A 13,243-nucleotide genomic window follows, 5' to 3' on the forward strand; every position below is an offset into this window, starting at 1 on the left:
TTTAGCTTTTACAGAGGCATGTATTACATTATTCCCTTACCACTCATTTTTCTTTGCGATTTTCTTAACTGCTACCTAGAGGAGCCTAGAAATTATTATAAGGTAAAAACAAAGGTAAGATTTTCCCATTACCACAAGTATAAATAAATCTGCTTCCCTAAAACAGTTGTTCAACTTTTAATTAAATCACTTCTTCCAGAATGTTGAAACTGTTCATTTCAAAAACTGAAATGAGTGATGGAATTAAAACCTCTTTGATCTATACTGTGCTTGAGCGAATAATTACGAACAAAGATAAAATGTATCATAAGGCTGTAGATATCCATGAAGATAATGAAAGTACATATTTTACAACTTATCTGACCAAACATTACCTAAACATTTTTTGACAGATGCAAAAAAGAATTTTAATATCTATCATTTGCTTTATCTGAGTTACTAGGCAGTTCATTAATTGTTACAATCCTCACTTCCAAGCTGCTTAAGGCTAAAAGCAACACAAGTAAAATTCAAAAACACTCTAGTCTCAGGCAAAGAGAAAACATGTTGATTATTTTTATGATTAGGATTTCCATCATTACAATTTGTCAGTTAAAGTAATATCATTTTGATTCTCAATCCTGAATATTGTCAGCATTATATATTTACTTCCATTCTATTTTGAGATACATCTTTGCAGTAACTCCAATGAATGCAAGCAAAGTACTAACAAATGCTCACTTTTGTAGGGCCTGTTGCCAAGAATTTCAGGACATGGATGTAGCTCTTGTTAAGCAGCATATTTGTCATTCACTCTCTTTACTTGCAAATGACTGGTTGTTGGAAATGGGAACAACATTTTGACTCTGACTTCAGGTGGTCAGAGTCAGATTTTCAGACAAGGCTTAGAAGATTGAGAAAATCTGACTGCACTGACTTGTCCTAGAGCCAGATATTGAAATATTTCATCCCCATGCAACAGTTAAATCAGTTAATTCCCTCACCTCACACTTCCTTTACAAAAACATTAAATCATTGAATAGAATGCATTATTTTAACTACATCTCATATTCTGAGCAGAAGTCATACAAAGCTTTCTATGAGAAGCAGAAGAGCAAGTATACCTTGGTTTTGGATGATCCTAGAAACCTTCTAGCCAAAAGGTCGGGGCGACTAAGTAGCCAGGTAATTCTGTGGAGCTTGCACTAGAATGCTAGCCATCTACAACATAACCAGCAGTCATCTGCTGGTATGCTTTATGTGGATGTCATCTACCCAAATAAATGTTTTATTGGGTAGGCCTGCTGCAGCTTATAAGAACCTTTTCACTTGTAGAGTGACTGAGTTCGAGGATGATGAACACTGGTGTCCTTTACTGGCTTAGCTTACGTTCCATCATCCTTTGCATGCATGTGCATTTTTATTGACAGCAATCATATAAGTCTGAAGCCAAATTCAAATTAAGGCGAGGATGCAATGAACTTCTACGGCCTGATATGCTGACTGCCATATACAACTCAATCTTAGGGAGCCAGGTAAAAGCGCTTGGTGTTGTGCACTATTGTATCTTCTTTATATTTTTTGGATTGTCTTAAACTAAAGCATTGAACACTAAGCATTAATCATTTTAAAAGTTCATTTGGAAATAGATTAATCAATATTTTGGTGAATTTCAGTTGCAAACCAAGTTGAGATTAATTTCTAAAATGTTCCCTACTAATTCAAGCACAAGTAATTTTGCTGTGTGCATGTGTGGCACTGTCTTCTTTAATAACACTTACTGCATGTTTTTTGATTGATATTCTATTGATATTGGGCCAGATTTTGATAAAATGTGGCATTTTGTTTCACCTTCTTAGATGCAAAATTTTAGTTTTGGGCTTTACAGAGACGTGGGTAGAACAGGGGCAAGAATGGCTGTTGCAGGTTCCAGGGTTTAAATGTTTTAGTAGGGTCAGACATGGGGGTAAAAGAGGGGGAGGTGTGGCATTACTTGTCAAGGATAGTATTACAGCGGTGGAAAGGACGATGGAGGAAGACTTGCCATCTGAGGTAGTTTGGGCTGAGGTTAGAAATAGGAAAGGTGAGGTCACCCTGTTAGGTGTTTTCTACAGGCCTCCTAATAGTCCGAGAGAAGTAGAGGATAGTATTGCGAGGATGATTCAGGAGAAGAGTGAAAGTAGCAGGGTGGTTGTTATGGGGGACTTTAACTTCCCAGATATTGACTGGGAAAGCTATAGCTCGAGGTCGTTAGATGGAATACAGCTTTTCAGCAAGATCTGGCCCATTGGGTTGACATTGATTGCTCTACATTAATTATTTGCTCGCTGTATACAGTGGATTTATCGGAAGGACTACGAAAAGGTGAAAGACAAATACACTTCAATTTTTGAGACCCCTGACAATCTCCGAACTAAGAAAGTGACGAAGTTCATCAGTGATGTAAGTTAAGTTTTTTTAATGCAATGCATATGTGTTTAAATTAAATCTGTTTAAATAGTAGTTACCGTGACTGAGCACAGAAACTAGCTATACCTGTTATGCATATACAGAGTTGTTCAGATTACTGATCTTTAGTTAGGGGCAGCACATTGGCTCAGTGGTTAGCACTGCTGCGTCACAGCATCAGGGTCCCAGGTTTGATTCTAGTCTCAGGCGACTGTCTGTGTGGAGTTTGCACATTCTCCCCATGTCTGCGTGGGTTTCCTCCGGGTACTCCGGTTTCCTCCCACAGTCCAAAGATGTGCAGATTAGGTGAATTGACCATGCTAAATTGCCCATAGTGTAAGGTGCATTGGTCAGAAGGAAATGGGTCTGGGTGGGTTACTCTTCGGAGGGTTGGTGGGCCGAATGGCCTGTTTCCACACTGTAGAGAATCTAAAGCTTTCCACACTGTAGAGAGATAAATACAGCTATTACAATCAGCTACAACTGGGTATATTCAGAACTTTGTGTTCCTTTCCTATTACCTGGATAAAAAGAGCAGAGTTACAGTGAAACCACTGGTAAAATTCCCCAATTTATTATAGTTCCAGACAGGATGAAGGGCTTATGCCTGAAATGTCAACTCTTCTGCTCTTCAGATGCTGCCTGACCCGCTGTGCTTTTTCAATTCCAGCATCTGCAGTCCTCACTTTCTCCCAGACAGGGTACTCCAAGCTGTCCCCCTATTCACCCTCCTCCGCCGCACCCCACCCCCCAATCCCCCACCAATTGGCCACAACGAGGTTAATTAAAAAAGATCCATCCTTGTCAATACTTTTCTCCCAGAAAAAAATGAATTTGTGATTTAAAAGGAGCTAATTAACCTGGCATCCTTGAGTAAACAAAGAATGAGCATATTAATACAGAGAAGAAATGATAACTCATATAGATACAGATTAAAGAAGTGAGAAAAGAGTCCAAAAAAAGAGAAAAGTTAAATGACATGTGAATCAGTCTCTGGTTATGTGTGAAGACTAAATAGTGTAATAATGATTGTTGAGTAGTTAATTTCAAGATACTTGGGTTTGCAGTTTAGCTGAAATTCTTTTGTTCTATTCCCTTTTTATCTGGCTTGCTGGATGGCATCCAGCACTGAGTGAGAAATTCCTCTACCTGCAACTCCACTTTCAAGGAACTACGCATCTGTACCCCTAGGTCTCTTTGTCATACTTGCCTTTAAAACAACAGCTAGCATGACATGTTAGCATTTTAGTACTATTGGTTGAATCCATATTTTGTTAAAGTTACAAATGGTTCCACATTTTCCGTTCTTGATCTGCTGCATGGTTTCTAACTTCAAATGTTTGAACTCAGTTAACTACAATTAATGCCAGTACAAAATAATCATGAGACATTTGTCATGACAATTATCTACATTAGTTTTGGCATTAGGGAAATATTCATGATATTTAATTGCACATCTATAGAATGGAGCAATGTAAAGATGGATCTTCACATAATTCAGAGAAAACAACTTGCATAATAATCACATTTTTATATGAGAACCTTCCTTTTTTGTGTTTTTGCAGATTAAATATAAACTGGAGCATAACCGGGACAAAGCTAAGGGCTACACTACTATCCATGACACACCAATGCTGCTACACATGCGAAGTGTGAAAGACAAAATTAGTGATGTAAGTATTCACCACACCCAATAATAGAAATAAGGTTGCCTTTTGCTTTAAAGCAATTTCAACTTTGCAATCTCCTACCAATACTGGGCGTTTTGTAGAGCACTGTGGGGAGAAATAGGTCAGAGTTATGAAAGCCAGGAGCAGGTAGGTAGTTTTCAGATATCAGCCCCTTGCTCAACATCAGCAACTCCAAATGTCCCAGGTTAGGGCAACTGGACATCCCCCTAACCTAGCAGGCAGGTCACCTTAGTTCCTAGTTGGGTAACCAGTTGTTTTCCTTGCATGCTGGGAAGGAAATTAAATGGCGAGGCAGAGATTTAATCAACTTATGACCACTTCAGGGCCTTATTTGATGATAGATCTAGAGAGTCTCCAATAGACCTTCTTACAAACTCGCAACTAAATTGCAGAAGATGGTGAGAAGGAGGTGCGAGGACCAATTAATTCAATTCCTTCCCCTTCTTGTTACCTCCGGGTAAGGGGAAATTCTGCTTTATGTTTCGCCTCTCTAGGAATGTCAAGATAGTAACCTTCACCATCAGTTGCTAATTAGTTATACAAAAATAAAACTTGCATTGTAACCCACTCATGCCATCTAAATAAGTAACTCTCAAAGTGCACTAAACACGAAACTTTACCTGATGGAATGACTCTTACGTGATTGGCAGGATTTCAAATATTGCTCTTTTGTTGACAGTTGAAATACAAGGAGAATTATGAACGCAACAAATCTGATTGCAACATTCACGGTGATGCATTTTCAATCAGGGCTGCCAAGAGTGCGTACAAGAACACAACCAACGTAAGTGTCTTTTGGTGTGTTTTGATCTGAAATTATGAAAGACACAGCATCTTCCACAACCTCAGCAATGTGTTTTATTATCAATATAAGTACTTTTAAAATATAGAGTGCATCAAGGCTGTGAAAAATACATTTCTCTCATGTATTTTTCACTGTTTCATTTGAAAAGCATGTTCTACAAAGGTGAACAAATGTTGCAAAGATTTCTCCATTTTCAAACAGATAGGGCTAGATTTAATGCAGCTTGTCATGAGGGGAAATATGGTGGCTGTGCTACTTTGATTGAAGGAGAGGCCTCACCCCAATCTCGCAAAAGCAAGAAACCCTCCCACACCCCATCCATCACTCTACCCAATACGTTTCAGAGTGGAAGTTGCTGAGGAGGGATTCATGACCGCTATCGTAAAATGTCAATTAATGGCGGCTGAGGGATTAAATGGGGCCACACGGCTGTCTTGCAAATAGCAATATCATCCAGAAAAACAGGTTCCCTTGAAAGGATGCCTCACTATCAGCCACTCTGTTCACTAACCAGCAGATGAGATCCCCACATCAGCTGACAAGTCATAGTCATTGTGATATTTGACAGTGATATTGTTATAATTTAGGAACACTTGTGTTCTTTAAATATCGGGCAATGTCAATATACTCGAGCAGTATTGCTTGGATACCTAGGTTTAAGGAAATTGATGTATCAAGGTCAATTTTTAATCTAACTCACTTGGCATCAAATTAAATGGAATGCTGGATTCACAGCCCAATCCTACCTTCTATCACCTTTACCTTACCTCATCCCCATAATATTACTGTTCCCTGACTTCACTGGAACAGAAAATTGACCTGATATCAGCATTGTACCTGATCCTAAGCACAATACAAGCTGAGGGAACAGCACCCCATTTTCTCTTTAGGCACTTTACATCTTTTGGATTCAACATTGAATTCAACAACTTTATACCAAGAACTTTGTTCTCCGTTTTGTTTCCCCTACTCCTATCTGTGTGTCTTTTAATCCCTTACCCTCTAACTTGCTCCTTCTTCCTTTCTGTTCAAATTGATGCCCACTCCACCTGCCCATTCAACCACACCGCCACACACACACACGTACGCACATACACACGCTTCCTACACTGGAAAAACGGTGGTTTAAGCTAAAGTTGCCCCAGTGTCATTGTTGTATCTTGAAGTGAAAAGGTCTTTTCATGCAGGTCTGAATTGTCTACAAGTTGTTCAGGTGCAATTACATCATGATCATAATGCTTCACGTGTGAGAAAGATTACGAATGTGGCTTTGGTGCTAGTCCAGCTGCTCAACTAGATATTTTGCTAAGTTACACCAGCCACTTGCAGTCACTTGCACTAAAGACATACTGTTGCTTGGAGAAATATTTTACAAGGTAATTGACTTATCAAAAGAACGTCGTGATATTTTCTACAGTATAAAGTCCCTATCCTTATTGTCTCACAGTTTCTATAGCCCTTTGTAAATTTTCTGATAGTTTCACACTGGTTAGTTTCACCAGCAGGGACTCCGGTTCTATTACAGCTTCAGATGGCTGTCTGTGTGGAGTTTGCATATTCTCTCTGTGTCTGTGTGGTTTCCTCTAGGTGCTCCGATTTCCTCCCACAGTCCAAAGTTGGGCAGGTTAAGTGGATTGGCCATGCTAAATTTCCCACAGTGTCCAGTGATATGTGGTTAGGTGGATTAGCCATGGGAAATGTTGGGATGGGGTAGGGGGTGCAGGTACAGAGTTCCTTGAAAGTGGAACCACAAGTAAATATGATAGTGACGAAGGCCTTTGGTATGCTTTCCTTTATTGGTCAGTGCCTCGAGTATAGGAGTTGGGAGGTGATGTTGCAGCTATATAGGACATTGGTTAAGCCACCTTTGGAACATTACATGCAATTCTGATCTGTCTGCTAGAGGAACGATGTTGTGAAACTTGAAAGGGTTCAGAAAATATTTACAAGGATGTTGTTACGATTGGAGGGTTTGAGCTAAAGGAAGAGGCTGAATAGACTGGGGCTGTTATTCCTGGAGCACCGGAGGCTTAGGGGTGAAGTTATCGAGGTTTATAATATCATGAGGGCATGGATAGGTAAATAGACAAGGACATTTCCTTGGGGTTGAGAGTCTCTAGGCATAGGGTGAGAGGGGAAAGATTTAGAAGGGATCTGAGGGGCAACTTCTTCATGCAGAGTGTGTATTGAATGAGCCAGAGGAAGTGGTAGAGGCTGGTACAATTATAATATTTGTGGGCGGCACGGTGGCACAGTGGTTAGCACTGCTGCCTCACAGCGCCTGTAGACCCGGGTTCAATTCCCGACTCAGGCGACTGACTGTGTGGAGTTTGCACATTCTCCCCGTGTCTGCGTGGGTTTCCTCCGGGTGCTCCGGTTTCCTCTCACAGTCCAAAGATGTGCGGGTCAGGTGAATTGGCCATGCTAAATTGCCCGTAGTGTTAGGTAAGGGGTAAATGTAGGGGTATGGGTGGGTTGCGCTTCGGCGGGTCGGTGTGGACTTGTTGGGCCGAAGGGCCTGTTTCCACAATGTAAGTCTAATCTAAAAAAAAATTTCAAAGGCATCTGGATGGGTATATGAATAGGAAGGGTTTTGAGAGGTATGTGTCAAATGCTGGCAAATGGACCTAGATTAATTTAGGACATCTGGTTGGACAGAAGAGTCTGTTTCCGTAATGTATATCTCTATGACTTTTATGAACGAGCAATCACTGGTACATTGTATAACACGTCTGCCAGTGCCCATTTAGCAGTACCATCGCAAGTTGCTGTCATGATAAGTGATAGAAGGAAAAAAGGAAATAAATTTTAGGTCAGCTTGGTGGAAAAAAAAATAATAATTCTGGAGAAATTTTCAGAATTTTCGGAATAAAGTTGAAACAGATAACTCACTGAAATTTTTCATCCAAATTATCGTATTGGGACTTGGTTCTCTGGTTTCAATGATATTTCCATTACTTGATTTGTAGCTTGATTACAAGAAGAAGTATGAGGCCACCAAAGCCAAATGGATGTGGACTGTTGACAGACCTGACTTTGTGCAGGCTCACAAGGCCTCACAGCAGCAGAGTGAGGTAAGAGGAACAAAAATTACTGTGGTGGTGCAAATAACTCAATCCTCTGTGTGCATTGATATAATGTATTTCTATAATATACAATCAATTCTTGTCAAACTAACCTCAAATTCACTATAAGATTAAGTTAAAACCAGGTGGAAACTATGATTAGTCAATAGCACAGATTGGATTTCAAATTAGGAAATTATTCTGGGGACTAGCTAACTTATTCCAATGATTCTTTGACAACAAGCTGTACCTGTAGGTGTATACATACATCATATTAAATCATGGTAATATACAATACTGGTATCTCATTTTAAAATTTTTGTTACTCCGGCTTAAACACAGCCAAGCAGATATTTTTTTCATTATTCTGACGTGGGATCTGGGTGTCAATGCAGAGGTCAGCATTTATTAAACATCCCCGTGGTATTTGAACTGAATGTCATGCAAGGCCATTTCAGAGGGAGGTGAAGTGCTGACCGCATTCCTGTGGGTCTGGTGTTGCATGTAGATCAGATCATGTTAGTGAATCATATGGGTCTTTATGAAAATGGACGGTAATTGTCATGATCACAATTATTCCAATTAGCGTTATATCTCAGTTTTATTAATTGAGTTTTAAGTTTCACGAGCTGTTGTGGGAGATTTGAACACATGTCCACAGAACGTGAGGCTAGGCATACTGAATTAGTAATCCAATGACATTTCCAGTATATCATCCTCTTTCCTCCCTAGTTGATAACATTGCTATAGTCCCAGAGGACCATAGGGCTAATCTCTCATTGAAGAGAGATGACTGGTAGTGGGTTTAACCTGGAGGTCACAATGCTTGAAGAGAGGGGTGAGATTGAGGAGGTAGGACCATCATGCTTGTACAGGAATTGAACCTGCACTGTTAGTTTCACTCTGCATCACAGAAGTAACTAGTAATGCAGCAATTAATTTCTAGCCTTTCTGAGGAATGATACTCATATGCTACATATTACTGAATATTCACTTTGTTCAATGATGTGTGAAATAGCTTAGTAACTTTACACATGATCCAGCAAAAATAGAGCAATTAAGTCACATAATATTCAGATTAATTCTGGCCAATATCGAGCTGTACTAATCGTTGACAGAATGTGTAAAACAAGAAGATAAGACTGAGGCCAAATGCTGGCAAATAGGATTAGAATAAGTTAGCATGGATGAGTTGGACAGAAAGGTCTGCTTCCATGCTGCACATCTCTATGACTCTGTAATAATAACTTAAAGCTCAAAACTGGAAGAAATGTGCTAAGACAGGGAAAGAGAACCAACAAATACAATATTTACCATAAAGGATTGGTTTTATGACTTGCAAACTGCCTATGTGCACATCGGAGCCACTGGGTAATACAAGATCAAATGCCACCTCATTTGCCTTTGTTATTCTGCAAATCAATGACAGTGGAGTTGTGACTAGTCCAGAAAATTAATTGTTATTAATAATGCTATAGGAAACACAAATTTTTAGATGGAATCAATGAAATGAAAATGAAAGTAATGTTCAAATAGTTTGAATTGTAAAGATATAGGAGAGGAACATTTGTTTGTTAGATTCAAACACCCTATATTGAGTTACTGCATGATGCGGATGTTTACTTACTGTTACTAACTCCATCTCTTTGTCATGACTAATAGGTGGATTACAAGTTGGACAGAGAATATTTGAAAGGTTGCAAGATTTCAGTGCCTGTCTATGGAGATAAGAACATGATACTAGCTGTAGAAAATACAGAATTGGCTAGTGGGGTAAGTACTAAGGTTTATCAATTTGGCACTTGATTTCTATCATTGTTGAGACCTGAGCACAATTCAGCCTTTTACTGACAGGATTACTATCTCTTTTCTGCTGACTATCCCCATTTAGCATTTCTTGGTCATGAAAGTACATGTTATATCTGACGTCAAGCTCTACCTGTTCTCTTCCAATAACGTGGTTTATTGCCAATCTCAGATGGGTAACTTTGATACATTAGTGGGATGAGTCTGTAGCTATCTCAAAGTAGTCTCTAATAGATGTGGGTCTGTAATACAGCATTATGATGATTTAACACAAATTAACGTTTCAATCCCAGAGATGAATGTAAGGATTGGGTTAAAAGCACACTTATGCATCAAAGATGATCAGCTGATATTTTCAACAAGGCACGTTAGTGGAAGACAGCAGCAAAAGCTTGACACCATGTAAAACTCATTCATTCCTGACAAAGTAATGTCTAATGTTGATAGCGATTGCCAAAATTGGGAACGCTTACCATCCTGTCTCTCTTATTTTATAAACCGGAATAAAGCACGATGAAGGAAAATCTTGGCATTTTCATTGTTTTTCATTCCTGGTATGTAAAAATGGGAAAAACAAGATCACAATTAGAATCAGTGCAATGTACTCTGCTTAACAAAGTTTAACTCATTGCTCTAGTATTGTTTCCAAAATTTGCTGTTTGGTTTTCAATTACCAGTCAGGAATTCAAAGCAACAACGTTTTTATTTTCTTGTCAGGTAGTGCCCATCTCTCCAACTCCAATCTGCTACACAGACAAATTTAGAAGAAAGATTTTTCTGTAGAAGTTATAGATTAAGCAAAATTTGATAGGCTACTGCTTTTTCTTATTGTCAGGCAAGGTGTATGTTGGGAGGGGGCGCTGGGTTTGTGGTGGGACGGGAGAGTTACTTTTTCAAGTGTAACAGAATGTAAAGCATGATTAAGAAAATGTTCAATAATCCATTTGTAGAATTACATTGGGGGAATTCCTACCAAAGTTTAGGGGAGCCGTTAGCTCAGTTGGCTGGTTTGAAATGCAAGGCAATGCCAACAGTTTGGGTTCAAAACCCGCACAGGCTTACATTGTCATGAAGGAACCTCCTACTCAACGTTTCCCCTTGCCTGAGGTGCTGGTGTTGGACTGGGGTGTACAAAGTTAAAAACCACACAACAGGTTATAGTCCTACAGGTTTATTTGGAAGCACTAGCTTTAGAAGCGCTGCTCCTTCATCAGGTATTTGTGGAGAATAAGATTGTAAGACACAGAATTTATAGCAAAAATTTACAGTGTGAGGTAACTGAAATTATGTATCGAAAAATGACCTGGATTGTTTAAGTCTCTCATCTGTTAGAATGACCATGTTGTTTCAGTTCTTTCATGGGTAAATTGCAAAACATTTTTTAAAAATTACATTCTCAAGTGAACCTTAACAATTCGTGTCATGTCGGTCCAGATAATGTATTGAAGGTGTTAGTTTCCCTGTGTGAGACTGACTGCCTGTGCCACAATGGTCAGATTGATTCTAATTTAAAAAACAGATTTACAGAATCTTACATGGATTCATGCTGTTTTTGAGCAAAGTAAACTGTAATTCTGCAAGTACAAATTCACCCCACAAACTTACATGTGTATATGTGCATGTGGTGGTTTGTGTGTGCATATATGTATGTGTGTGTGGAGGGGGAGGCTATGAGTCTCTGAGAATGTGTATGTGTGTGAGTGTGAATGTAAAGGGATGTGTGTGTGTGTGTGGGGTGGGGTCACCTGTAATGTGACATGAACCTAAGGTCCCCGTTGAGGCCATTCCCATGGGTACTGAATTTGACTATCAGCCTCTGTTTGGCCACTTTTCATTGTTGCTGGTCCCGAAGTCTGCCTTGGAGGATGGTCACCCGAAACCCCTCTCCACCACATGCACACACACACATAAGTTTGTGGGGTGAATTTGTACTTGCAGAATTACAGCTTACTTTGCTGTAAAACTGCATTAATCCATGTAAGATTCTGTAAACCCGTTTTTTAGATTAGAATCAGTCTGAACATAATGGCACAGACAATCTCACACAGGGCATGTCATATCTTCAATACATTATCTGGGCCGATTGTTAAAGTTCACTTAAGAATGTAACTTTTAAAAAAGTTTTGCGATTTACCTATGAAAGAACTGAAACCAACATGGCCATTCTAACAGATGAGAGACTTAACAAACAATCCAGGTCTTTTATTTTTCAGTTATATAATTTCATTTACATCACACTGTAAACCTTTGCTAGAAATTCTGAGTCTTACAATCTTATACTCCACAACCATCTAATGAAGGAGCAGCGCTCCGAAAGCTAGTGCTTCCAAATAAACCTGTTGGACTATAACCTGGTGTTGTGTGATTTTTCACTTTGTACACTCTCAGATCAAGTCACTTCCAGTCTTCTCTCTCTAATGACAGAGTCCTATGATTTGGTAAGACCACAGTGACTTTACCTTTTACCTGAGTTTAATAGAAGAAAGAAAACATTTGCAGGGTTCTGGTGGGGAAAGCAGAAGAGGAGAACTTATCAGATAGTTCTTACAGATTTTGCAGAGGCACGAGGGGCCCTTTTTATCGCAAGATACTAATCATTTTGTGCCATTCACAGATAAAATACCAGCTGAAACACAAGAAAGAAAAAGGCATTTTCCAAGCAGTTCCAGACACACCACAGATGCTCCATGCCAAATCTGTTGCTCACCTAATGTCTGAGGTACTGCAGTCATTTTCCATCAAGTGTTGCTAACTGTTGAATTAACCAAGGTTGCAGAAATGTCGTTCCATAAAACTCCATTTAATCTACCGATGAATTTACTATGTTATTGCTCATGATGGCTTGGAAGTCAGGACATTACATCAGCAATTCAGAATAACATTATCTGGAACTTAAATTTAATAAATAAAACGTGAAACTAAAAGCTAATTTCTGTAATAGTGACCATGAAACCATTATCAATTATTGTAAAAACCCATTTGATTTACTGATGCCCATTATGGCAAGAAATTAGCTGTCCTTACCAAGTTTATGATTAATGGTCTAGCAAGCTGCTCAGTTCATGGGTGTTTCGGGATGGTAACAATGATGCCCTTGCCAGCATTCCATCCCATGATGTAATTAAAAATTGCAATTTCATGCATCATGTATGACTGGGAGGTTAATCCACTATCACTTTAACTTGACATCCTAATTTAGGCCTTTCGGGGTCCATTAATTAGAATAGAGTGCACAGAGGAACCTTGATTATCCTAAGGACATGGGCGGGAAGTACTTTGTTCAGGTAATCCAGTTCCGGATAATCGAATGCCGGATAACATAGTTTAGCCAAGCATCTAGACCTTGCAATCTTGCCAGATAATCCAAACTTCAAATAATCGAATGCTGGATAATTGAGGTTCCTCTGTACATGCTTCTGGGATTGTTATCTTTTCTCATTCTGTGCTAG

General features: G+C 39.2%; 1 protein-coding gene across 19 annotated transcripts in view; it reads left to right on the forward strand.

Moving 5' to 3' along the window:
* neb (nebulin) overlaps positions 1-13,243 on the forward strand; it is a 299,811-nt gene that overhangs the window by 214,519 nt on the left and 72,049 nt on the right. For 16 of the 19 annotated variants that reach the window (XM_060827055.1, XM_060827069.1, XM_060827066.1 and 13 more), the window contains 7 exons: positions 1,060-1,164; positions 2,317-2,421; positions 3,993-4,100; positions 4,798-4,902; positions 7,893-7,997; positions 9,651-9,761; positions 12,409-12,513. In XM_060827055.1, the coding sequence (XP_060683038.1) occupies positions 1,060-1,164; positions 2,317-2,421; positions 3,993-4,100; positions 4,798-4,902; positions 7,893-7,997; positions 9,651-9,761; positions 12,409-12,513 (744 nt within the window). Of the gene's footprint in view, positions 1-1,059; positions 1,165-1,409; positions 1,515-2,316; positions 2,422-3,992; positions 4,101-4,797; positions 4,903-7,892; positions 7,998-9,650; positions 9,762-12,408; positions 12,514-13,243 lie in introns of all 19 variants that reach the window. The other 3 variants (XM_060827070.1, XM_060827053.1, XM_060827065.1) reach the window with 1 other exon arrangement.

Source organism: Hemiscyllium ocellatum, chromosome 7 (assembly GCF_020745735.1).
Source record: "Hemiscyllium ocellatum isolate sHemOce1 chromosome 7, sHemOce1.pat.X.cur, whole genome shotgun sequence".
In the NCBI taxonomy this organism is placed as follows: domain Eukaryota; kingdom Metazoa; phylum Chordata; class Chondrichthyes; order Orectolobiformes; family Hemiscylliidae; genus Hemiscyllium; species Hemiscyllium ocellatum.